Source organism: Geotrypetes seraphini, chromosome 11, assembly GCF_902459505.1.
Source record: "Geotrypetes seraphini chromosome 11, aGeoSer1.1, whole genome shotgun sequence".
In the NCBI taxonomy this organism is placed as follows: domain Eukaryota; kingdom Metazoa; phylum Chordata; class Amphibia; order Gymnophiona; family Dermophiidae; genus Geotrypetes; species Geotrypetes seraphini.
Window position 1 is genome coordinate 138,911,551 of NC_047094.1, and position 24,798 is coordinate 138,936,348.

The window sequence follows — 24,798 nt, forward strand, 5'->3', positions numbered from 1 at the left end:
GCAGACCCTTTACCCCAGTGAACTGGAAATCTAGCTTTCAAGTCTTCTGACTGCCCCACTGGCCTGATCACCATGACTGGAGACCTCTACCACCCTTGGGCACACCGCTCAAATGCCTGGTGGAGGGACGCAGTCTGGCTCCGATCCCACCTTCACGGAACTGTCTCAGCCTGCACTACACCCACTAGTGGACGATCCTGGGGTGAGCTAACTCCCAAGAGAAAGGTCCTGGGCAGGGAACCCCCCAGAAGTAGACGTTCTCCAAAAGCCTGCTATCTCCCGCAGCCAAGGATGTTCCCACAGGGAACCTCCACAGCACGAGGGTGAAACCCGCAAACAAAAAGTACTGAAAGTTCACAAAATAAAAACACGAGCAGAAAAGATGAGCTCCTACAGCCTAGCTTGTAGGAAGAAAAGACTGATGAGCATGCTCGGGAGGAGGTATGTAAGGGAAGGGGGGAAAAGCTTCTGAAGTTTTGAGGCTTCCTACAGACCTGGCAGGTGGAGGGAAATAACCCACTGGTCCCGGAATAAAATGGGATTGTACAAGAACTTTGGGTTCCTCCTGCCATGATGGCTCTAGGATGCTGGGCCTGTCGGTCAGGAAACCTCTTGACTGCAGCACACCACTCCACAGTTGTAGTCTGGTGCTACAGCAATCTTTCTCAGTGCATTCCAAACACCGAATGACTGCCAAACTTTTTGCCATACTCCAGACCAAGCGAATAAGGGTCATTTGTTTAACACTATGATACCTATATAGGCTAATACTGGTCAGTTTTATTTAAATCATCTTTATTCACTTAGGATTACCAGACATCTGGATTTACCCAGACATGTCCTCTTTTTAGAGGACTGTCTGGTTGGCTTTTCAAAACCCGGCACTTTGTCCAGGTTTTGAAAAGCTTCCAGCTTGGGTCTGCGTCAGGAGGGCATCTGCGCATGCATGAATGCAACATGGTGATGTCACATGCACAGTTGCCCTCCTGATGTGGCTTTAAGCACGAGAAGAGGTCGGGGTCATGGGTCCGGATTTTATGATCATAAAATCCGGTAACTCTACTTAGGGCTCTCTTACTGTCAGAGTACTGAGCTGAAATGTCTAATTGAAGGCATATTGACACAAAATGGCTTTGCTATTCTTCTTTCAGCTGATTGAAAAAGTCAGGAACTTGATAGTGTTAGCAATTTGAGGGATGTGGGAACTTATTTTCCCGTCCTGTTCCTGCCCCATTCCTTCAAACTCTATCCTCATCTGCACAAGCCTTGAACACTTTAAAATCATAAGGGTTTCTTGCAAATATATAAGGCTTGGTTAATGTTGTACCAAGTAGCACCATAACTTCTGCCATTTCACAAATTTATTAGGAAAGTTACAATCAAAACAATTGTACATATTATATTCAGATACTTAAGGGTTAAGTGACGCCCAAAGCTGCAGTGGGAATTGAACCAAGTTCCCCAGGTTCTCCGGTTGCTGCACTACCACTAGGCTACGCTTCTACTCCACTTAAGTCACTTGATATCCAAATATATGAATTAATTTAAATGAGTCTAAAAAAAATAACTTTTGGAAATGAATATATTGAGCAAAAAGTTGCAGGAAAACTTGAGGTGAAATAATTGAAGGTCCTGTATGTCAACCAATAAAAGAAACTGTGCCATCCTAGATAATATGAAAACAAGTATCCATTGCATTATCATCCCTCTTGTCATCAAGTACTAAAAATTTGCTGCATAATAAATTAAACAATGATACAAATAGCAAAGGATACAAAAGAAAATTGATCAAGTATAGAGAAAACAATTATAGCCACTGTTAAGAAAAGTATGAATTCACGGACAACTGTAAAGCAAACGGAGAAGATAGCTACAGGTTTCCTCCTTATAATTATTTTACAGGACCAGAAGACTGTCAGTTTTCCACATTTGGCAACTGGAGGAGAGAACAGCAATATCATGCACAGTCAGTCTGCAGATGGTCATTGGTCTGTGACATCCTATACTGTAACAAAGGTATATGTTAGTCTGTATTGTACATAAGAGATATGGTAAGACTTCTCTCTCTGTATGATACTGTCAGCTGGCTGCCATCACTCATAAGCCCTGACAACTATTAAAAAAATATATAGGTTGTATGGCATATTTTTTTTTGTTAAAACCTTATGTTCAGGGTATAAATTCTATAAAAAAATTTCTCATAGATTACTGTATATACTCAAATATAAACCGGGATTTTTGGGCCCAAAAATTGGCCTAAAAATGGGGGTCCGGTTTATATTCGGGTCAGTGCCCCCTCCCAGAATTTTATTTAAGATGCCGCAAGGCTCTGTCCCCCTTCTCCTTCCTGTCCTATCATACCTCTGCCAATCTGTGGTGGAGGAGCAGGTGCAGCGGGAACCAGTAAGGAAGCTGCTCAGCGCCGAGAATCAGTGTCAAATCGCGCTGCTTACTCGACTTTGATATGTTTCATCTGTTAAGATTGTGTTGATATTTTCATCAATAAAAAGTTTTTGAACATAATCTCCCTCCTAACCCCATCCCCCAAACCTTCTGAGGTACCTGGTGGTCCGCAGAAGTCTTTGTGTCAGGAATGTGCTCGCCTTCTAAAATAGCTGCTGTGACCTCTCACAGCTGCTTACGGCATTTCTTGTAGTACCGCGAGAGGTCATGGCAGCCATTTTAGAAGGCAGCTGTGAGAGGGGCTGCGCTCCTGTCACAAAGACTCCCGCTAGACCACCAGGAACCTCGGTAGGATTGGGGGGGGGGGGCAAATCAGGGGTTTTGGAGGGAGAGTTGAGAGAACATTGGCTATCGGTTGGGGGAGGGACAGGGGGTGAGGAGAGGTGCAGAGACCTACGAGGGGTTGGAGAAGAGAAGCTACACCTTGTGGCTCTTTACATTTTGGATAAATTGTACCCACTCTTAAGTAATCAGTTGCTAATTTCTGTAGCCCAACCAGGATCATCTAACCCTGGCTTTGAATCAAGACTTTGGTACAGACTTGCAGCACAGTAGCCGGGATTCTCTACACTGTTCAAGTGGATACAGCACACAAACCACAACTCCATCCTGTTCTGAAGACACTATCCCTGCTCATGGTAAGAATCTGTAGGTCTGTAGCAATGAATCTGTTAGCGATGGATGGTGGTGTGAGTGAAGAAATGTTTGAGTGCTGAGGAAGAACTTCTGCTAGAGTAGTCTACTGGTATACAAATAATATAACAGAGTTGAACTTAGGTCCGTCTTCCAGCACAATTTTTCTTTTTTACACATTTGCCTATCCAGGCGCAAGGCAAGTTAAATTTTGATATAGTTTGTTGTTCACTGTCCCAGAAAGCTCACACTTTGTACCTGAGGCAATGGAGGGTTTCAAAGGCTTGCTTTACTGTAATATCAAAGTAGTTTACAATCATGGTAATGGAATTGATAATGAAGACTGATACACATAATTACTTAACATGGATATAAGGCTATAATTTACTACTTTAATGACGCACCTCACTAGTAAGCGCCAGGCAAGTTACATTTGAAAAAATATGGCAATTATACATTCTTGCACAATCCCACTTTATTCTGGGAACAGGGGGAAGTAAGAAAGCAGTCCTGAAAATTCAGGGTGGGACTGATGAGCCTGTTGTCAATACTGAGGAACCAAAAGTGGCATCCTGCTTGGCTGCCTCTTCTATCCTTAAAACTTGGTGAAGTGTGCAAGGAGGACCATGTAGTAGCTCTTCAAATCTCATCCAGACACACAGCTGATGACTCTGCCCAAGAAGAGGAAACGACTAAACAAGATAAGATATTGCAGAGACTGGATGTGCAAAGTTTTACTCCACTACCTGGAAAGTTGTAATGATTCTCAGCGTTCTAACTAGTCAAGGCTTCTGTTGGCAGATAGATTCACATGGCAATTTTGTTGTCATACATTGGCTGTGGTAAACAGCCACTTATTTCTCTCAAAGCTTATTCGACTAGAAATGTGGTGTCCTCATGGGTGGAGCCTTGGGCATTTCTGCCTGAGGAGATCTGTAGAGCAGCTACTTGGTCGTAGTAGATATGGTGGCTTGAGGACGCTGCTTTTGAGCCCTCACTCGCACTGCTTTGGTATGTCACCTAATAATACAGACTCCTGTGTTTTATGCAACAATGAAAGATTAGGTTCTTACCTGGTTAATCTTTTTCTGTTAATACATACAGGAGTCTGTACGGCCTACCCTTGGGTTTTGCAATTCACCTGCTTTATGCCTCAGATAACTCTATAGTCCAGAACTGGAGATTGTCTCCTGTCCGTTGGATGAACATATATGATTAAATTATTAATAAACTATATTGGTACCAGAACCAGTATTTCATATAAGGAAAACTTGAATTATAAAATATTGCTCTAACTATGGCAAATCTAACCTGTAAACTGTCTGTGTCAAATTAGGATAAAACTTGTACTGAAAACCTTGCACTTGTAAGGATAACTATGTCAAAATGTAACCGGTAAACTATATATTATGTACATTAATATTAGACCCCTAGTATGTATCAAGATAAAAATTGTATCGTAAAATTGTACTGAAATTTTGTATGTCTAACCTGTAACCCATTCTGAGCTCTTTGAAGACAAAGGGATAGAAAACAAATTAAATAAATACTGAGTTTGTTGAGCTTTGGAGTAGAGTATGACACGGGAGAAAAATTTGTCCCCGTCACTGGACCACCGTCTCCTTTATCGCCCCGTCCCCGCGGCATCCACCCTTCCCTCTCGCCACCTCACTGCCCTTCACCACCCCTCGCACGGTCCGTGTATCTCCCTCCCTCCCCCTTACCTTCTCGGCGTGTTTTAAGGTTTCAGAGAGTGAAGAAATTAAGTGCACGAAAGAAGAGTGGGACTTGGATGTGATTGTATGTGATGATCTTAAAGTGGCCAAACAGGTTGAAAAGGTGATGGTGAAAGCTAGAAGGATGCCAGGATGCATAGGGAGAAGTATGGCCATGCAGTGTCCAAATATCTCCCCGCTTCTTACAACCTGACAATAGTAAAGCCGGCTCCTCTCAAAATGGTGCACCATATTGTCAGGTTGTAAGAAGCGGGGAGATATTTGGACACTGCATGGATCCCCTGAAATAGCCTTCCCAGGCGAAACAGAAAGCCTTTTCTGTCGGGACTAGGAGTTAAAAGCCTATTTTGAAGTTCTACGCCTTCAGATGAGTGTATTTTCTCTGTTATTGTGATTCTATGCTCTTTGCCTCCACAACCGCTTACACAAGTGAAGTTGAGCTGTAGCCCTCGCTAATAATTTAGTCAGTTTGGGATTCTGGTCACTCCTTTTTGGACACGATTAATGCATTGAACTTTGTGCACACTGCTTACATTAGAAAAAATTTCTGAAGAAAAGTGGATTCTGTATGAATGGAAATTATTTATTTATTTACAAGTATACGGAGTTTTTTATAAACCCGTGATGATGTGCTTAGGTTTGGGCACTTGTGTAGTCCCAGCCTTCCACAATTGAGGTTTATTTTTCTCCGTTGTATTATGATTTTGCATACAGTTTGTGTTGTGCCAGCAATTCGTGTAAATGTGGCTTGAATGACTCCCTGCTACTAATCATTATCTACAATACGTTTCTGACACATATTTTCTATGTCTTATTCACCATTCCTTTCCTAATAATTCCTAGCTTCCTGTTTGCTTTTTTGGCCACTGCTACACACTAGACAGAAGATTTCAGCGCAGTGTCTACAATGTTACCAACTGACTCCTATGATTTGGATTGTTTTTCTCAATGTGCAGCAGTGTGTTTGTCCACATTAAATTTCATCAGCCATTTAGATGCCCCGTCTTCTAGTTTCCTAAGGTCTTCTGCAACTTTTCACAATCCACATGTGTTTTAATAACTTTGGGATGTTTTGTGTCATCTACAAATGTAATCACTTCACTTGTTCTGATTTCCAGATCATTTATTTACCATCCTCCATTGAGAATAATGACATTTAACCTTACCCTGTTTTCTGTCCAATAACAAATTCCTAATCCACAACATAATATTGCCTCCTGTCCCATGACTTTTTAATTTTCTCAAGAGTTTCTGATGAGGAACTTTGTCACAAGCTTTCTGAAAACCTAAATAAACTACATTAACCAGTTCACCTTTAATCCATATTCGTTTCCACTTTTCCAAATAAATGAAGCAAATTGGTGAGGCAAAGACATACCTTGGCTGTATCCTTTCTGTTTCTGTCCCATTAAACCATTTTTATCTATGTGTTCCATAATTATTTTTTTTTATAGTAGTTTCCACTATATCAGTCCGTAATTTCCTGGATTACCCCAGGGACTGTTTTTAAACATTAGCTTTGCATTAGTTGCCCTTCAATATTCCTGTACAACAGATGATTTTAATGAAAAGTTGCAGATCACTAACAGCAGATCTGCAATTTCGTGTTTGAGTTCTTTTAGTACTCTGGTTATATCTTTTGATCCAGGTGATTTACCATTCTTTAACTTATCACTTTGGCTCAGTACATCTTCCAAGTTTACCGAGAATTCTTTCCCTTCCTCTGCATCATCGCCCTTCACAACCTTTTCTGATGCAGGTACTGTAGATCTCATAAATTTTCTTCTGTAAAGACCGAAGCAAAGAATTTGTTCAGTCTCTCTGCTATGGCCTTGCACCCCTTTTGCTCCTTCATGATCTAGAAACATAGAAAGATGACGGCAGATAAGGGCTACAGCCCATCAAGTCTGCCCATACCATTGACCCCCTTTTAAGTCTACTTGCCCCCTTAACTCTACTGACCTGCTCTATTAAGTCTATATCCTAGCGACCCTATTCATTGGTATGACTCTCGCGGTGATCCCACATAGGTATCCCATTTATTCTTGAAGTCTGGGATACTGCGGGCCTCGATCACCTGTACTGGAAGCTTGTTCCAATGCTCTATCACTCGTTCTGTGAAGAAGTACTTCCTGACGTCTCCACGAAACTTCCCTCCCCTGAGTTTGAGCGGATGTCCTCTTGAGAAGAAAGATATCATCTTCCACCTCGACCCGTCCCGTGATGTACATAAATGTCTCAATCATGTCTCCCCTCTCCCTACGCTCCTCGAGAGTATAGAGCTGCAATTTGTTCAGTCTCTCTTCGTACGAGAGACCCTTTAGCCCCGAGACCATCCTGATGGCCATCCGCTGGTCATCTAATGGTCCCACGGATTCCCTTTCTGCTTCTGATATACTGAGGATTTCCCTCTATAGCAAGTTTCTCTTCATATTCTTTTAGTCACATTTATTTTATTTATTTAATTCATTTTCTATCCCGTCCTTACCAAAGAGCTCAGGACGGGGTTACAGGTTAACATACAATAATATACAGTTAACAGGTTACAATATGCCATAGTTACAGTAAAAAAAAAAATTTTCTGGTATAAGTTTTTTGGTTTTTTTAAAATCTTAAATCGATGCATACTAGGGATATCTGTAATATACAATTTACAGGTTAAATTTGTCAGTTAAAGTACAAGATTTTACAATACAAATTTTATCCTAACGACATGTCACTCAAAAGAGCAAATTCACTCTTAATCCCAAACTCAGCCAGTCATTGCAACAAAATAGTATGTGATGTGGTATTGAATGCTGCAATAAAGCAAGAATCAGAAATCAAATTCTCCACTATCAAAGGTTTTACACATCCAGGTAAAAAAAGACTTTATCAATGCCAATGCCTGAAGGCCTTCATTTTTATGATTTTATACATATGGTAGAGAACTGAATGCTTAGAACTCCACTGACCAGAATCTAAGTTGGACGCAGCTGTGATGACCTTCATGAAACCCTCTTATTCCAGCATCACACTGCTTATATTGCAGGAGTATGACTCCTGGGAGGAGACTGTCCAAAGATACAGGATGTTGCCATAATGGTATGCTCCAGTCATTACAAATAGTTTAAAAATATGAAGAGCAATGCATTAAAACAAGAGGGAATAGCAAAGTAGTTGAACTAAGTTATTTGGTAATTTGGGCCATCCTGATCAGTAATTATGATCTCACTGGGGGTGCTAGGAGTAAAAACTGTAAAGGATTTAAAGAAAACATGGAAGAAGCGCACAGTATTCTTGACAGCAAGGCCAAGAGATGAAAGCTGCAAATTATATAAGGTCTACAGTATTGCAGCAAGAAAGGGCAGGAAAGAGATATCAAAGAAGCATACCCGAAAAGTGATGAATGAAGCCATCAACTTGGAAATTTTAATTATATTTACTTCTGAATATTGCATGCAAGCATGGTGATTTGTCATCACTGATTCGAATAGAGAGCAGTAAGACCCCTGCAGTGATGTAATGCCAGCCAGTACTGCTGTTGAATATCAGGATCAGTTGTTTCCATGGTTATTTTAATTATCACATCAACGCCTACACTACCTACAGAATGTTGCTGATTTAGTTCCTCCTCTTTAGAACTAAATGCACTAGGGAAAGATGGCTTTGAGTTCTGACAAGAAAAAATGATTAGAGATGTAAGAGATGCAAGTGTGTGTTTGTTTTTTGTTTTTTTCTTGGCTTGCCATAGATAAAACCATAGCAACTCTGTGGCTGACTTGCCTTTTTAAGTAATAGCAAGCAAAAATGATAGAGCCACATTTGAATCCACTTCTAGCACTAAAACTGATGGCTATCTATGAGAATATCATTGTTCTAGATGTATTTTGGATCCTATTTTTGTAAATACCTTAGGAACGTACCTTAATCACAAAACGAAATCTTGGAATTCTGAGCCTTGCGGTTTCCCTTTGAAAAATCTGTCAATATAGGATGTACATTAAATCTCTTCATATACTTTAAGATACATAGAAACATGTTGGCAGATAAAGGCCAAATGGCCCATCCAGTCTGCCCATCCACAGTAACCATTATCTCTTCCTCCCTCTAAGAGATCCCATGTGACTATCCCAGGCGTTCTTGAATTCAGACACACACTGTCTCTACCAGGAGACTGTTCTACGCATCTACCAAGTTTCAAGTTTATTTAAAATTTATTATATCGCCCACTCGAACCTTCTACCACCCTTTCTGTAAAAAAGTATTTCCTTGGATTACTCCTGAGCCTGTCACCTCTTAACTTCATCCTATGCCATCTCATTATAGAGCTTCCTTTCAAATGAAAGAGACTCGACACATGCGCATTTACATGTAGGTATTTAAAGGTCTCTCTTATATCTCCCCTCTCTTACCTTTCCTCTGAAGTATACATATTGAGATCAAGTCTGCCCTTATACGCCTTATAGCGAAGACCATGCACCATTTTAGTAGCCTTCCTCTGTACTGACTCCATCCTTTTTCTATCTTTTTGAAGATGCAGCCTCCAGAATTGTACACAATATTCTAAATGAGATCTCACAAAAGTCTTATACAGGAGCATCAATACCTCCTTTTTCATACTGGCCATACCTCTCCCTATGCACCCTGGCATCCTTCTAGCTTTCGCCATCACCTTTTCAACCTGTTTGGCCACTTTAAGATCATCACATACATTCGCATCCAAGTCCTGCTCTTCTGTCGTGCACTTAATTTCTTCACCCCCTAAACTGTACCATTCCCTTGGGTTTTTGCAGCCCAAAGGCATGATCTTGTATTTCTTAGCATTAAATTTTAGCTGCCAAATTTCAGACCTTTCTTCAAGTTTTGCCAGGTCTTTCTTCATGTTATTAAGAATATAAGAATAGCCTTACTGGGTCAGACCAATGGTCCATCAAGCCCAGTAGCCCATTCTCACGGTGGCCAATCCAGGTCATTAATACCTGGTCAAAACCCAAGGAGTAGGAATATTCCATGCTACCGATCCAGGGCAAGCAGTGGCTTCCCTCATGTCTTTTTCAATAACAGACTATGGACTTTTCCTCCAGAAACTTGTTCAAACCTTTCTTAAAACCAGCTACGCTATCTGCTCTTACCACATCCTCTGGCAATGTGTTTCAGAGCTTAACTATTTTCTGAGTGAAAAAAAATTTTTTTTTTAATTTCCTGCTATTGGTTTTAAAAGTATTTCCCTGTAACTTCGAGTGTCCCCTAGTCTTTGTAATTTTTGATGGAATGAAAAATCGATTCACTTGTTCTACTCTACTCACGATTTTGTAGACTTAGATCATATCTTCCCTTGACTGTCTCTTTTCCAAGCTGAAGAGCCCTAACCTTTTTAATCTTTCCTCATACGAGAGGAGTTTAATCCCCTTTACCATCTTGGTCGCTCTTCTTTGAACCTTTCCTAGTGCCCCTATATCTTTCTTGAGATAAGGAGACCAGAAATGAAAGCAATAGTCCAGATGAGGTAGCACCATGTATCGATACAAGGGCATTATAACATTCTTAGTCTTGTTAACCATCCCTTTTTTAAATTCCTAGCATCCAGAGTGTCTACTCTATTGCAGATTTTGGTATCATCCACAAAGAGGCAAATCTTACCCAACAGTCCCTCAGCGATGATATTTATAAAAATGCTAAAAAGAACAGCTTTAAAGGCAGAACCTTGAGGCACACCACTGGTAACATCCCTTTCCTCAGAGCGATCTCCATTGATCACTACCCTCTGTCGCCTTCCACTCAACCAGTTCTTTATCCAGCCCATCACTTTGGGACCTAATCCAAGGGTATTCAGTTTATTTATAATAATAATAACTTTATTTTTCTATACCGCCATAATCTTGCGACTTCTAGGCGGTTCACAGTGAAGAATAGCTGTACAATCAGCGACTTACAACATACAGATGGAGAAGAGGTTGCAGAGCAGCCTGTGATTACATGGTGCAAATTAGTTAGAAGAAAGATATACATAGGTTGCAATATAGTTTTAACATATTACAATAAAAATGTTGGAAAACCAGCAAATAACAGAATACAAATGGAGAAGAAGACATTGAGCAGTCAGAGAATACGAAATACAGAATACCGTGAATGGGGAAAAAGTGGATTCAGTATGATGAGCGGTAGCTTTGAAAGGGGGGGGAGGAAGACTGGCTATGAAATAAATTTGTTGAACAGAGTAGTCTTTAATTCTTTCCGAAAAGCGCCATATGTCAACCTGGCACCATCAATGAAGTAGCCTAGCCAAGTTTGTTGCCTACCAGCTTAAAACGTGAATGTTCTGTCTAGAAAGGTTCGGTATCTGCAGCCTGTAATCTTCGGGTAGGCAAAGAGGTTGTGATTTCTTGTTATCCTTGTGGGGGAGTAAAGTTCGAAATGAGGTAGTAGATAGTTGGGGGCCATTCCCCACACCAGTTTATAGGAAAAGCAAGATAATTTGAATAATATTCGAGCCTCAATTGGTAACCAATGCAGCAGTTTGTAGAAGGGACTGACATGGTCTCTTTTCTTTAGTCCGAATATTAGGCGGACGGCTGTGTTTTGAACTATTTTTAATTTTAGACGTCTGTGTGGAACACTGTCGAAGGCTTTGCTAAAATCTAAATACACCATATCTAACGCACTCCCTCTATCCAATTCTCTGGTCACCCAGTCAAAGAAATTGATCAAATTTGTCTGACAAGACCGACCTCTATTGAATCCATGTTGTCTCTGGTCCTGTAATCCACAGGATTCTAGAAACTTCATCATTCTCTGTTTTAAAAACGTTTCTGTTAATTTGCTTACCACAGAAGTCAGACTTACCGACTAGTAATTCCTTACTTCTTCCTAACATCCACTTTTGTGGAGAGGGAAAACATTTGCCCTTCTTCAGGCGTCCGGTACCACTCGTGACTCTAGAGACTCATTGGAAAGGTCAGTCAGCGGAGCCACCAAAACTTCCCTAAGTTCCTTGGATGTACACCATCTGGCCTCATTGCTTTGTCTACTTTTATTTTAGCTAGCTCCTCATGAACACAACTCTCTGAAAATTGATCGTGGTCTACCACTCTTCCATCCCTATTCATGTTTGTCTTCTATGGTCCTGCTCCCGGCATTTCAGCCGTGAACACAGAACAGAAATATCTGTTAAGCAATTCGGCCTTTTCTTTACCAGCTTCTACATATTTCTCCCCTTCACCTTTGAGTCTCACAATGCCACTTTTGCACTTCTTCCTATCCCTAATATATCTAAAAAAAAGTCTTGTCTCCCCATTTTACCGTTTAAGCTATTTTTTCTTCATTTGCATCTTTGCTTTCCTGACTACACGACCAGCCTCTCAACTTTTCCAGATATTTTTGCCTGTCTCTTTTGTAGTTTATGAAAACTAACCTCTTATTTCTTACCTTCTCAGCTACTACTTTTGAGTACCAAAGCGGCCTTCTTTTCCTTACTTGCCTCACAAAAAGGTTTGTCACTCTTACAATTACTCCTTTCAGTTTTGCCCACTGCATTTCCACTCCTTCAAGACGTTCCCATCCAGACAACAATTCCTTGGCGTAATCCCCCATCCAAACAGTGTTAGTTTTTTTAAAAAGTCTAGAACCTTTCCTTTTGAATGAGCCCTCTCTGTACCCATCTTAATATTGAATCATATCACCATGCAGTGATCACTGGATGCCAGATCACCTACTGTAACATCAGAAACACTTTCCCCGTTTGTAAGCACTAAGCCCAGTATGATCCCTTCCTACGTGGGTTCCATTACCAACTGATGGAACAGTTCTCCCTGAAGAGAATCCAGGATCCTCCCTACTTCTAGAAGACCCCACAATATGGATACCCCAAACAACATCTGGCATGTTAAAATCACTTATTAGTAAAACGTCACATTTTTTAGATATATTCTGAATGTCTACTATTAAATCTCTGTCCACTTCTTCAATCTGTGAATGAGGCCTGTATATCACACCAGTGTAAATATATTCACCATTCCCTTTCCAAATTGATCCACAGTGCCTCTTCCTTGCCCTGCAGATCCTGCAATTGTGTGGCTTTAATATGATCCTTAACATATAATGCTACTTATCCCAGGATAAGCAGGCAGCCTATTCTCACATGTGGGTGACGTCATCCACGGAGCCCGGATGTGGACAGCCTCGCAAGCAGACTTGCTTGAAGAAACTCAGAAGTTTCGAGTCCGCTGCTCCGCGCATGCGCGAGTGCCTTCCTGCCCAGCACAGGGCGCGTCTCCTCAGTTCAGATAGCTAGCAGAGAAGCCAACCAGGGGAGGTGGGTGGGTTGTGAGAATAGCTGCCTACTGTCCCTGGATAACACCTGTTTTATGGTAAGTAACTGTGCTTTATCCCAGGACAAGTAGACAGCATATTCTCATATGTGGGTGACCTCCAAGAATGGGATGGTGGGGAGTGTTGGTAATTCAGGAGAATCAATTTTGTAACACTGCCTGGCCAAAATGACCATCCTGTCTAGAGAAAACATCCAGACAATAATGAGAGGTGAAAGTATGAACCGAGGACCAGGTGGCAGATTTGCAAATTTACTCAATAGGAGGAGTGGATCTTAGGAAAGCTACTGAAGCCGCCATGGCTCTGACTTTGTGAGCTGTGACTGTAGATGCAGTCCAGCCTGAGCAGCCACCTGTCCTTTTCTTCCTATCCTGTCTTTTCTGAACAGATTACAACCTGGTTTAACTACATCCCAGTCATGATCACCACTATATCCAACTCGTCTTCCTCCATCACAGCTTCTAGATCCAGAATCTTGTTTCCCATACTTCTGCGTTCCAGACATTGCCCCCTTTTCCCATCTGTGTAGAGGTATTCAGTGATTTACTTACCTGAAGGCTTATACTCACCTGGGGGCTTTAATCATCCTACCCCATCACTTCTAGTTTAAAGCCCTCTTCAGGAATTAGCCAGCCTGCTGCCAAAGACAATTCTTTACCTTCTTTGATAGATGCGCACCATCCCAACTCAGCAGCCCTTGGAAAATCATCCCATGATCCCGGTAACCAAAATGCTCTCAATGATACCATCCACGTAGCCACACATTCATCTCCAGGATGTGAGCTTCTCTGCCATGGCCTTTACCCTCAGGAGGGAGGATGGACAAGAATACCACCTGTGCACTTGTCTTCTTCACCTTCTCTCCCAGAGCCACAGTCGCTTTTGATACGTTCGCAGGGGTACCTGCCAGTATTGTTAGTGCAAATGTGGATGAGCAGCATTGGATAATAGTCATTAGGCTTGATGAGTCTCGGCAAGCTCTCCATAACATCTTGGATTTTGGCATCAGGCAGACAGCATACCTCTCATGACATCATATTTGATCTGTAGATGGATGCTTCTGTACCCATCAGAAGGGAATTGCCAACTACCACTACCTTATGCCTCCTATTGATCACGGATCCAGTAATTTTGGGGATTTCAAGCTTTGGTTCTTCCTTTCCATGCTTATCTCCTCCACTTCCAGGACAGCATACTGGTTCTTCAGTTCAAAGGTGGGGGAAGTTACAGTATCAATCTTGCACTGTTCCGTAATCTGAGTCCAGCTGTCTTCCCTCAACTGCCAGAGTCCATTTCCGTCTCCAACGTAATTCTGCCCAGTATTTCTCAAAGGCTTAAAAAAGCATTTGTTATGGACAAGTGTTAGGACATTAGCAACATTCTTTATAGCCCCCACCTTAACAAGGTTGGAACCAGGACTTTTGACACTAACCTTTTAAAAGGGAGCGTGAGCATCTTTTAAACTACATAGAAACAAAGAGAAATTTATGCAGATCAAGACCATATGGTTTATCCATATGCACTTGTCCCAAGCTTGCTTGAATTCAATTAGTCTGTTTCTACCAGGAGACTGTTGCACAAATTCACCACCCTTTTCGGTAATGGTGGGCAGGAAGGTATGCACATACACCACTTTCAAAGGTTTCTGGAATGATTGCAGAATCACTAAATCCTGCTTGTCCTTGGAGAACAGGGGAAATCAGGAGGGAAGCAAAATGTTTTTCACATCACCAGAAGTTTAAATTCCTTATCCGGGATCCATTTGGATTAGGGTGAGGCACATAAAAATTTGTTCCCATGTCTTTCATAGCACAGAGAAAAAGTTCTGGGGCTTGGCTGTAAGAGCTGATGTTTGCAATCCCCAGAGCATATCCTGCCAGCAAAAGAGCAGTGCTGAGGGGTACTCAAGAGAAGATAGATGCCCAGGCATTGCCAGCAGGGTGAAAAAGCAGTATCATGATATTAGGGCCTCATGCTAAAAATTGTGTTTTTTTTTTCTTGTAGATAAATTTGTTCTAGAGAATGCTGCTGTTTTTATAAGTTGTAATACTTGTTATAATATATGAACTACCCAATGATGTAAGCTAGCTTTCCAGATAAAATTTATTTTTTGAGAAGTGTCATAACCTAATACGACTAATTGCCATTATCAAGAATAGGTGACAACTTTTCTGCAAAGGTTTGTCATACATATCCCTATTTATGGTATAAGGCAGTGTATCAAACTTTTTTTTAGCTCCCACATAAAGAATGGACACAGAGACAAATCTCCCCCCCCCCCCGTGCATTTTGTCACTGTTCCTGCCCCATTCCTATAAGTTCTGCCTTTAAAATCGTGTTTGAGGCTTGTTCAAGGGACAGAGCTTGAAGGAATGGGGTAAGGAAAGGAAAAGAACGGGATGGGTAAATGAGTTCCCGTAGGGATGGGGGAAAATTTGTCCTTGTGTCATTCTCTACTCCGGCACACTAAATGAAGCAAATGTTTTTTTGCGGCACATTATAATTGAAATTATAAAAATGCAAAAACAACAAAAAATTAAAATTGAGTTATTTAAAGTTCTTTAAGCTATGTATGGGTAATTGTAACAACAGTGAAACTAAAGTAGATAGAATAGAATAGCTAATCAATGTGATGGATGTGCTTGTTTTTGAGTGCAAATTAACTCAAAATGCTGCCGAATAGTGGACAAGCCAATATGCATTTAATCATCCACCATTTGCAGTCGCTCTTTTTTTTCGATTTAATTTGTCAGTGCTGAAAATCCAAATTTGCAAACATAAGATCCAAACGGTAACAAAGCCTTGATTGCTTTGTTGCTCAAGTAAGGATAACTGATAACTACTGCATAAAAAAATGGTCTCTGAAAACTAATGGCAATAATTTTATCACATCAAAGAATGATGGTAACATCCTTACGCACACAGATGCTCGTAACATTGATAGACTCTTGCATACACAATGTACACATCATCTATTCTAGTCTGTACTTATGAAGGAAATTTTTAAAAATAAAGTAAAATTCTGGAATATCTCTTGGCACACCGGAATCTCTTCAGGGCACACCACTGTCAGGGCATACATGTTCAGAAAAGTTGTTCAATGCCTTATACCAGTGTGTGTCTGAGTTATATTTCAAAAATATCTTGGGGCAGACATACTTTTTTATGTACTTGTTAATATCAACAGCTTTTCAGAAGGTGCACATTGAGGAAGTGAACGTACAGTTGGAAGGAGAAATAATCACTTTGAAATAAGAATGTTGGACTATCAAATATGTGAGATACAAAGAATCCCTTAAATATGTAATTGACTAGAAACTAGGACTACTGTATGCAAAATGAGAGCAAAAACAAACAAACAAAACCTCCCATACCTCATGAATTGGGGTATCCAGAACACCAGTTTATGATCCTAGAGAATCAGTGTGCTAGTGTAACATTATACATTGCCATTTGGAAAAGCCACTTTAATTTTTATTTCCAAAATATCAAAATGTTTTTCAAAATTCTTGTCTCTAGTTGTGATTCTATTGTCTTGCTTCTTTTTTTTTCTCTTCATTTCAGGTCCAACTGCTTCCCTTGTCTTATTCCCATACAGTATTGTGTTTTTATTCCCTTTATTTCCTTTTCTGCGTTCTTTCCATACTTTTCTTCATTTTGCTGGAGTATCCAATGTTTGTCTCTGAGCAGTTTGTGTTGCTGTAATTTCTAGCACTCGTTTATGGTATACAAGATATGCACAGACCAAGTCTACATATGTCATCTTGCAAAATCAGGAGAACTCCAGCAAAAGTCTAAAAAAGTCCAACCGTGTTGAGACCTTGGGAAGAATGTTCCCTAATGCTTTCTTCATTCTATGATTACTCTCTGCTCATTTTCTTCTGTCCTTTTCTTTCATATCTTTCCTTTTTTCTTCCTCATCCTTTTTCTTGTATCTTCCCTATTCATTCTCATCTATGGTTGATAACTGACTTCAGATTTGCCCAACAGTTCATCCAGTCCAGGTTTTAGCTCATTCCATGCAGCGGCTTGTAATTCTGATTTACAAACTGGATTCCCTAAGAAAAGTAAGACTACAAGTACCTGTTGGGTAAAACTGGAGTCAGTTGCCAAGCCTATCTTCATCCCTCCCTCCTTTCTTATCTCCTTAGGATAGGCCAGGGACCTTCCTGCAGGTATGGGGCAAGAGAGGGACTAACTAACCTGCTCTGGCGACAGCAGCAAAACAGGTAAACAGACCCTGCCTCCTGGGAAGCAGGGAGGGGAAGGTAAGGCAATAAGTTGACTCATCAGCATTAGTTCTTTTGGGGGGGCAGGAAAAGAGGTTCCAGTTTCCCAACAGACAGGGTTTAATCTAAATATGTGGGTAGTAGCATAGAACACTTTGTGTTCCTGAAAGCATACATGTTTGAGAATGACAGCTATTCTTGCAGAAGTAAGAAAAGGGGAAGGAGGAAAAATCAGGTTCGTACCTTGTTAATCTTCTTTCTAGGAGACGACACATTCATGAACCTTTGGGTAGTCAACCTCTTCTTGTGAGAATTCTTGTAGAGAATCTTAGTATTCTTTTGCTCCTCCTCCCATCCCTCTGGCCTGTTCACCACCAGTGCCTCAGTTCATACCAAAACAAATGGTCAATCCTGGAGAAGAAATAGAATAGAGAGGGGTACAGATACCCCCTAGATTCTTCAACATTGCAGTTGTGCCCTTTATCTATGTTAAGGTTGAATAAAGGAAAGAAACAAGATGCCTGGATTCCCTGGTACATTGGAGGCAGTAAGCAGGCAAATGAACATCTGACAGGGCAGAGTTCAGTAATGTCTATTAGAAAGAAGATTACTGAGATAATCTTATCTTTCCTTCTAGTGCAACAGACACATTATTTCTGAGTCTTTGGGACATATCAAAGCAGTTGCCATAGTCTAGGGTGGGGCAGATGAGCCTGCTGACAGTACAGAAGAACTGAATGCAGAGTCCATTTTGGCCATTATATCCACCTCTACAGCTTTCTTCTAGATACACTGCTGAAGATTCCGTCCACAAGGAAACCACACTTCTAGTGGATTGCATCTTTATGGATATAGGCAGACACTTTCTGCTTCTAATATAGACTGAAGAAATGGCCATATAGATCCATCTTGAAATGGTAGGTTTTGAGGCTGGTCGGCCTTTGCGGGCAGCATTTGCCAGTACGAAATTCATTCATAACATGCAAATACTGAAGTAATACCCTGTTTACATGCTTACATCCAACAATTTCAGCACCTCATTGCTCTTTCTCATGTCTGAGGGAGTGAAGGCAGGCAGTGGCACTTGATTGATATGAAAGCTGGAAATCACTTTTGGTAAGAACATAAGAATACCTTACTGGGTCAGACCAATGGTCATCAAGCCCAGTAGCCCTGTTCTCACGGGGGCCAATCTAAGTTACTAGTACCTGGCCAAAACCCAAGGAATAGCAATATTCCATACTACTGATCCAGGGCAAGCAGTGGCTTCCCCCATGTCTTTCTCAATAATAGACTATGGACTTTTCCTCCAGGAAATTGTCCAAACCTTTCATAAAACCAGCTGTGTTATCCGCTCTTACCACAACCTCTGGCAATGTATTCCAGTTCTTAACTATTCTCTGAGTGAAAAAAAAATTATTCCTATTGGTTTTAAAAGTATTTCCCTGTGACTTCGAGTGTCCCCTGGTCTTTGTAATGTTTGACAGAGTGAAAAATCGATCCACTTATACCTGTTCTACTCCACTCAGAATTTTGTAGACTTCAATCATGTCTCCTCTCAGCTGTCTTTTTTCTAAGCTGAAGAGCCTTAATCTTTTTAGTGTTTCCTCATACGAGGGCTGTGTGCAATACCACACCTGAATCCAAAATTCTGTGGAAGGGATCTCTGCATGACTGTGCCTGCAGTTCCAACACTTGTTGGGTTGAGGTAATTGCCACAAAAATCACCATTTTGATTGTGAGATCTATCAGAAAAGCTTGTTCTAGAGCAGTGTCTTGCAAACTTTCCAACCGGCGGCACACTAAATCCAGTGTTCCAGCCGGAAGGGCCCCCAGAAGTGCGCGGAGGCCCATCTAGCCTTAACTAACTTCAGTGGAGGGATCTGGGAGGTACAAGGACAGAAGGCGAGACGCCGGCAAGAAGGATAGTCATCTGTGCCGGCTGACAGGATGTGCCTCAAGAAAGACCGGTAATCTGGACTCAGAGAAGCCAAAATGAGGCCCTTGGTCAGGCCGTCCTGAAGGAACTCCAGAATCTGGGGAACCGACAGTACAGATGGATATTTGTACTTCTGGACACACCATGCCTGATAACATCTCCAAGACTTTGTGTAGGCAGCTACCATGAACGACTTCTTGCTATAGAGGAAAGTGGCAATGATGGCTAAAGAGCAACCCCTGCCAACTAAGGCTGTGCTCAATAGCCAGACCATAAGACCAAAGCAGTCCAGATCCTGCAGCGCAATTGAGCCCTGCATAAGACTAGGATGACATGGAAGCTGAAGCCCCTGCTCCAACCATAGCTGAACCAGGTCGACATACCACAAGCGCCTTGGCTAGTTGGGCACGACTAGGACCACTGGATCCCTGTGGGTCACTATCCTTCTCAATAGACTCCTGATCATGGGCCATGGAGGGGAGACACTACAGTAGACCTTCCCGTGGCCAAAGTTGAACCAGAGCATCCAGGCCTTTGCTGCTGATCTCACAACGCCGACTGAAGAACTGATCAGTTTTCTTGTTGGCTGCTGATGCCATGAGATCAAATGTGTTGCAACTCTGTTCCACTATGCAGTCAAATACCCTTTGGGATAGGAACCACTCCCCAGGGTCTAAAGTCTGACTGAGAAAATCCACCTGGATGTTGTCCACTCTAGCCACATGTGCTGCTTACACTGCCATGAGGCATTTCTCCGCCCACCGGAAAAGAAAATCTGGGTCTCCACACTCAGGGAGGTGCTCCCCTGGTGATTGGTGTAAACCACCGCTGTGGTGTTATCCAAGAAGATGTGGATGGCCCAATGCCAGAGACAACCCTCGAAGTTGAGGAGTGTAGTCAAATTGGCCAAAGCTTCAGGTGATTGACCACTTTGGCTTGGAGAGGGCCCATCGGCCCTGAACAAGGACGGTCATGGAAATGGCACCCCAGGGCCTTAGACTGGCATCTGTTGTCAGAATTACTCACTCGGAAATCTGGAGGGGGAAGACCCTTTGAGAGAGTGCAGCCACAATGCTAGACTGCTCTGGGCCACTGTCATCCAGGGTAGTGGAACATGTAACGGATCCTGCTGCGGGCTCAAGCGTGAAATCAGAGAATCCTGCAGTGGGTGCAAATGGGCACTGGCCCAAGGGACCACATCTATCGTGGCCACTATGGTCCCCAGAACCTGGAGATACTGTCGGAGCTTCTCTTGATGAGACATGGGCAAGAGAATCTGGTTCTGACATGTTTGAAAGCGAACCCCAGGTATTTTAGAGCTTGCAATGGTTAGACTCTAACTGAAGTTGATAATCCAGCCCAGACACTGAAGCAACTGAACAACTTGGTGAACTGTCACTCTCCTTGGACTCCGCCGGGGCTCTGATTAACCAGTCCAAATATGGGTGAACCAAAACTCCCACGGTGCGCAGATGGGCTACCACCACCACCATCACATTGGAGAAGGTCCTGGGGCATTGTCACCAATTTGAAGGGCAGTGCCACATACTGGTTAATGCTGCTGTAGAACATGGGAACCTTCCTGTGGTCTGGAAAGAGAGGAATAGGGAGATCTCCATTTGGAAGAGAGGCACTCTCAGGGCTACATTGACCGCTTTGAGATCCAGGGTTGGCCTCCAATCTTCTGAGCCTCTCTTTGGAATGATAAAGTATATTGAGTAATCTGCCAGAGTCTTGCTCCAAAATGGGCTCTATGGCTGCAGTGTCCAGCAACCTGTGGACAGTGGCCTCTACCAGAGCTGCTTTCTGTGGCCTTCCCATGGGGGAATCTAGAAAATCTGCCAGGAAACAATGAAATTCTAGCCTATAGCCGCCCTGGAGGACCTCCAGGACCCAATGGTCTGAGGTGATGGCCTGGCATTCCTCCAGCAAGGCCGAAAGCTGCCCCCCTCCCGATCTGCTGAAGGGTAGGCAGAGACCTGGCATCCAGAATTGCTTCTTTGCAGGTGCTGCCAGATGGCTCCCTGTGGACAGCTGGTGCCGAGAATCTCCGAACCGTGGTCTAGTAGACCGAGAGGAATGCTGGCCAGAGGAGGCCCCAGAGTACTGATGGTAACATCAAAAGGCATGAAAAGCAGGCCGCCCTGAACCCCTTTAAGTTCAGGGCTGTTGATAAGCAAAGACTTGGGCCTGTGGTCCTGCACACTAGCCATGAAGTTATCCAGCCCTTTGTCAAACAGAAGTTGTCCCTGGAAGGGCAACCTGCTCAAAACCACTTTTCAGGATGAGTCGCTGGACCACTGTCTGATCCACAGTATCCTACATGCTGAAATGGAATAGGCGGAAAGCTTAGTAAGCACTGTCAATATGTCAGACTGCCATGTAGTCCAACCCGAGACCAGGAAATCAAGGTCCTCCGAACACAATTGTCAGAATTATGGCAGAGCTTAGAATGGCAAACCCTTAGGCCACAAAAGAGGCTGGTGCAGCCTTAATTCTGGCGGCCATTGAGGCAAACAGACGCTTGAGAATAAAATCCACTCTACGATCCTGAACATCCTTCAGGACCACAGCCCCATCACTGGGGAGAGAAGTGCATTTGGTAACCTGTGCCACTGAGGAATCCACCTTCAGGGAAGCCAAACGCTGGTTAAAAGCATCCACCATAGGGCAGAGCCGAGACATGATGCTAGCTCATTTTAAAGAGCCTTCTGGCGGCTTCCATATGTCCGTGAAAATCTGAACTATGCTCAGATGATCAGGAAAGATGGCAGATTGTTGCCTCTGATCACTCAGGGAACATTCCGCATTGACAGGCTGCTCAGCCTAAGGCTTCAACTCTTGAAGAGAATCAATAAATGAAATCCACCAGATGCGTGGGCTTGAAAAATCTACATACAGTGTGATCCTCCCCCCGATATGGGGTTCTACTCAGACCTTTGCCTGGATATTGGCAAGGAGTGGGACATCTCCTGCAATAGTAGTGCTCACCTGCGTAAGAAGAGGCACTGTCAGGGTATCTGGGTCAACCACTGGCACGGCCAGTATACTGACCAGGACCATATTGGGAAGGGGCATAAGACATGTGCCTTGGGAAGGAGGGGTCCCCATATCTGGCGATAATGCCTGTGGAAGGGCAGCTGGCATTAATTTCTTAGCCAAAAAGCCTTGTACATATTTCATAAATTCAGGGAAACCCCATCATCCAGGGCAGGAGCCGCCTCCTGCGGATCCTTCTTGTAACTCTTGGAGAACTAGGGCGATTTTTCCACTGACTCGTCCTTGCGTTAACGGAGCACTCCACAGGACACACCATTGCCATTCTTTCAGGCATATGAGCAGAAACAGCAGCAGGACCTCCTTCCGAGGTCGAGGATAGAGAATGACACAGGGATAAATTTGTCCCCATAGAAACTCAATTTCTCCGATCCGTCCCATTCCTGGAAGCTCTGACTTAACTGCACAAGCCTCAAACACTTATAGTTTTAAAGGGTTTGAGGCTTTTGCAGATGAGGACAGAGCTTGCAAGAATGGGGCAGGGACAGAAAAAGAACTCGCCAGGATGGGAAAATGAGTTCCATGGGAACAGGGAAAAATTTGTCCCCTTGTCATTCTCTAATTTGGAGCTCACTCACTTGAGCATAGGTAAGAGAAGAAAACCACTTTTCAAGTGAGAAACTTGAGATGAGCAGAAACCATTGGCTCAAATGGTGGCTTCATCAGAGTGGCTATGACTACATTAAGATCCCAGACAGTTGTCTGGGAGGCAGTTTGAATGGAGGTTTGGAATTAAAAAGTAACATAACATAACATTATACTTATAGACCGTGTTAGCAAAAAGTTCTACGCGGTTTACAAAAGATTATAAACATTAAACATAATCGTATATTTGAATGAGTCAACTAGTCAGGTATTTGGAGAAAAGATAGGTTTTTAGCTGTTTTCTAAAATGTTTGTAAGAAACAGCTGTGAGCAACAATAATCGAAATTCTTTTTCATGAGAAGCTGTCTGAGATGCTAAAGAGTGATTTAGGAATTTCTTGCTTTTACAACCTTTTACAGAAGGGAAATTGAACAGAGCATGAGTTTTTTTTTTTCTATTGCATTTGTGAGTAGCTATGGAAAAACTATTAGCCAGATAAGTAGGGGCTGCACCATATAAAACCTTTTAACAAAAACAGCCCAACTTGAACAATACCCGGGCTTCCACAGGCAACCAATGCAATTCACAATAAAATAACGTAACATGATCATATTTCTTCAATCCGTAAATCAGTCTAACTGCTGTGTTCTGTATCAATGATAATCTCAATAATTCCTTCTTGGTAATTGATAAATAAGAAATATTGAAATAGTCAAGGAGACTCAACAGTAATGACTGGACCAATAATTTAAAGGCTGAAAATTCAAAATAGGGTCTAATTGTTCGAAGTCTCTATAAAGTAAAATAACTTTTACGTACAACAGCATCTATCTGGGTTTTCTTAGTAAGATGTTTAATATGATTCCTAAAATTTTAATCGTTGGATGGATTGTATAAGATGTTGAAAGTATATTGATGGAAAGTTCATGAAAAAGTCCCTTCATAAACCAAGAAACAAGAGGATGGGAGGCCACATTTATTGTTGACAGGAATGTGAAAAGCACTAATAGCATAGAGGTGAACACTGACCAAAGTTGTTAGTCCAGAATTGGAAAGATGGAGAAAATAATCCAATACTGATGATAGAGAGGAAGATGGAGCATTTTGTTGGAGAGTACACCATGTACTAAACCATGTCCACTTCTGCTGGTAACATTGCTGAGTGGAAGGTTTTTCTGGAAACAGAAATAATGGCTTGTACATCTTCCAAGAGATTAGGATCTGCTGCAGTCAAGCCGAAAGCTGTGAGGTGTAGCAATTTCAGATTGGGATATAAAAAAGATCTTTGAGTGAGCAGAGATAGAAAGATCTGAAAGGGAATTGGATCCTTAGCACTCAGCTGAAGTAGGTTGCCTGGGCCACCGAGGAGCTATGAGGATCATGGTGGCTGACTGCCTTGAGTTTGATTAACATTTTGAAAATGAGAGGGATCGGAGGAAATGCGTATAGGAAAAGAAAAGCATCTGCTTTCAGATGTTGAGAATACTGCCTGGAACAGTATTGCGGCAACTTGTGATTGTGGGGAGAGGCACAGTATTGCGGCAACTTGTGATTGGGGAGAGGCAAACAGATCTATTTGAGGAGTCCCTCATAGTGCAAAGTATTGTGCCATGTTTTATGAGTTGAGTCCACTCATGTGGTCGAAGAAATCTGCTGAGTTTGTTGGCTAGGGTGTTCTGAGATCCTTGCACATACACAGCTTTGAAAAATGTTTAGAGCACTTGCACAATTCCAAATGTACTTGGCTTGTTGATAAGGAGGGAGAGAGCTCATTCCCCCTCTTGTGATGTAATACATTGCTACTTGACTGTGAACCAGGAGGACTTGGTTGGATAGGATGCTCTG

At 42.2% G+C, this 24,798-nt stretch overlaps 1 protein-coding gene across 1 annotated transcript in view; it reads left to right on the forward strand.

Annotated features, from left to right (window-relative positions):
- LOC117368898 (protein MTSS 2-like) overlaps window positions 1-24,798 on the forward strand; it is a 157,311-nt gene that overhangs the window by 120,293 nt on the left and 12,220 nt on the right. Inside the window, exons 11-12 of the mRNA XM_033962642.1 lie at window positions 1,903-2,016; window positions 2,954-3,101. Coding sequence (XP_033818533.1) covers window positions 1,903-2,016; window positions 2,954-3,101 — 262 coding nt within the window. The remainder of the gene's footprint in view (window positions 1-1,902; window positions 2,017-2,953; window positions 3,102-24,798) is intronic.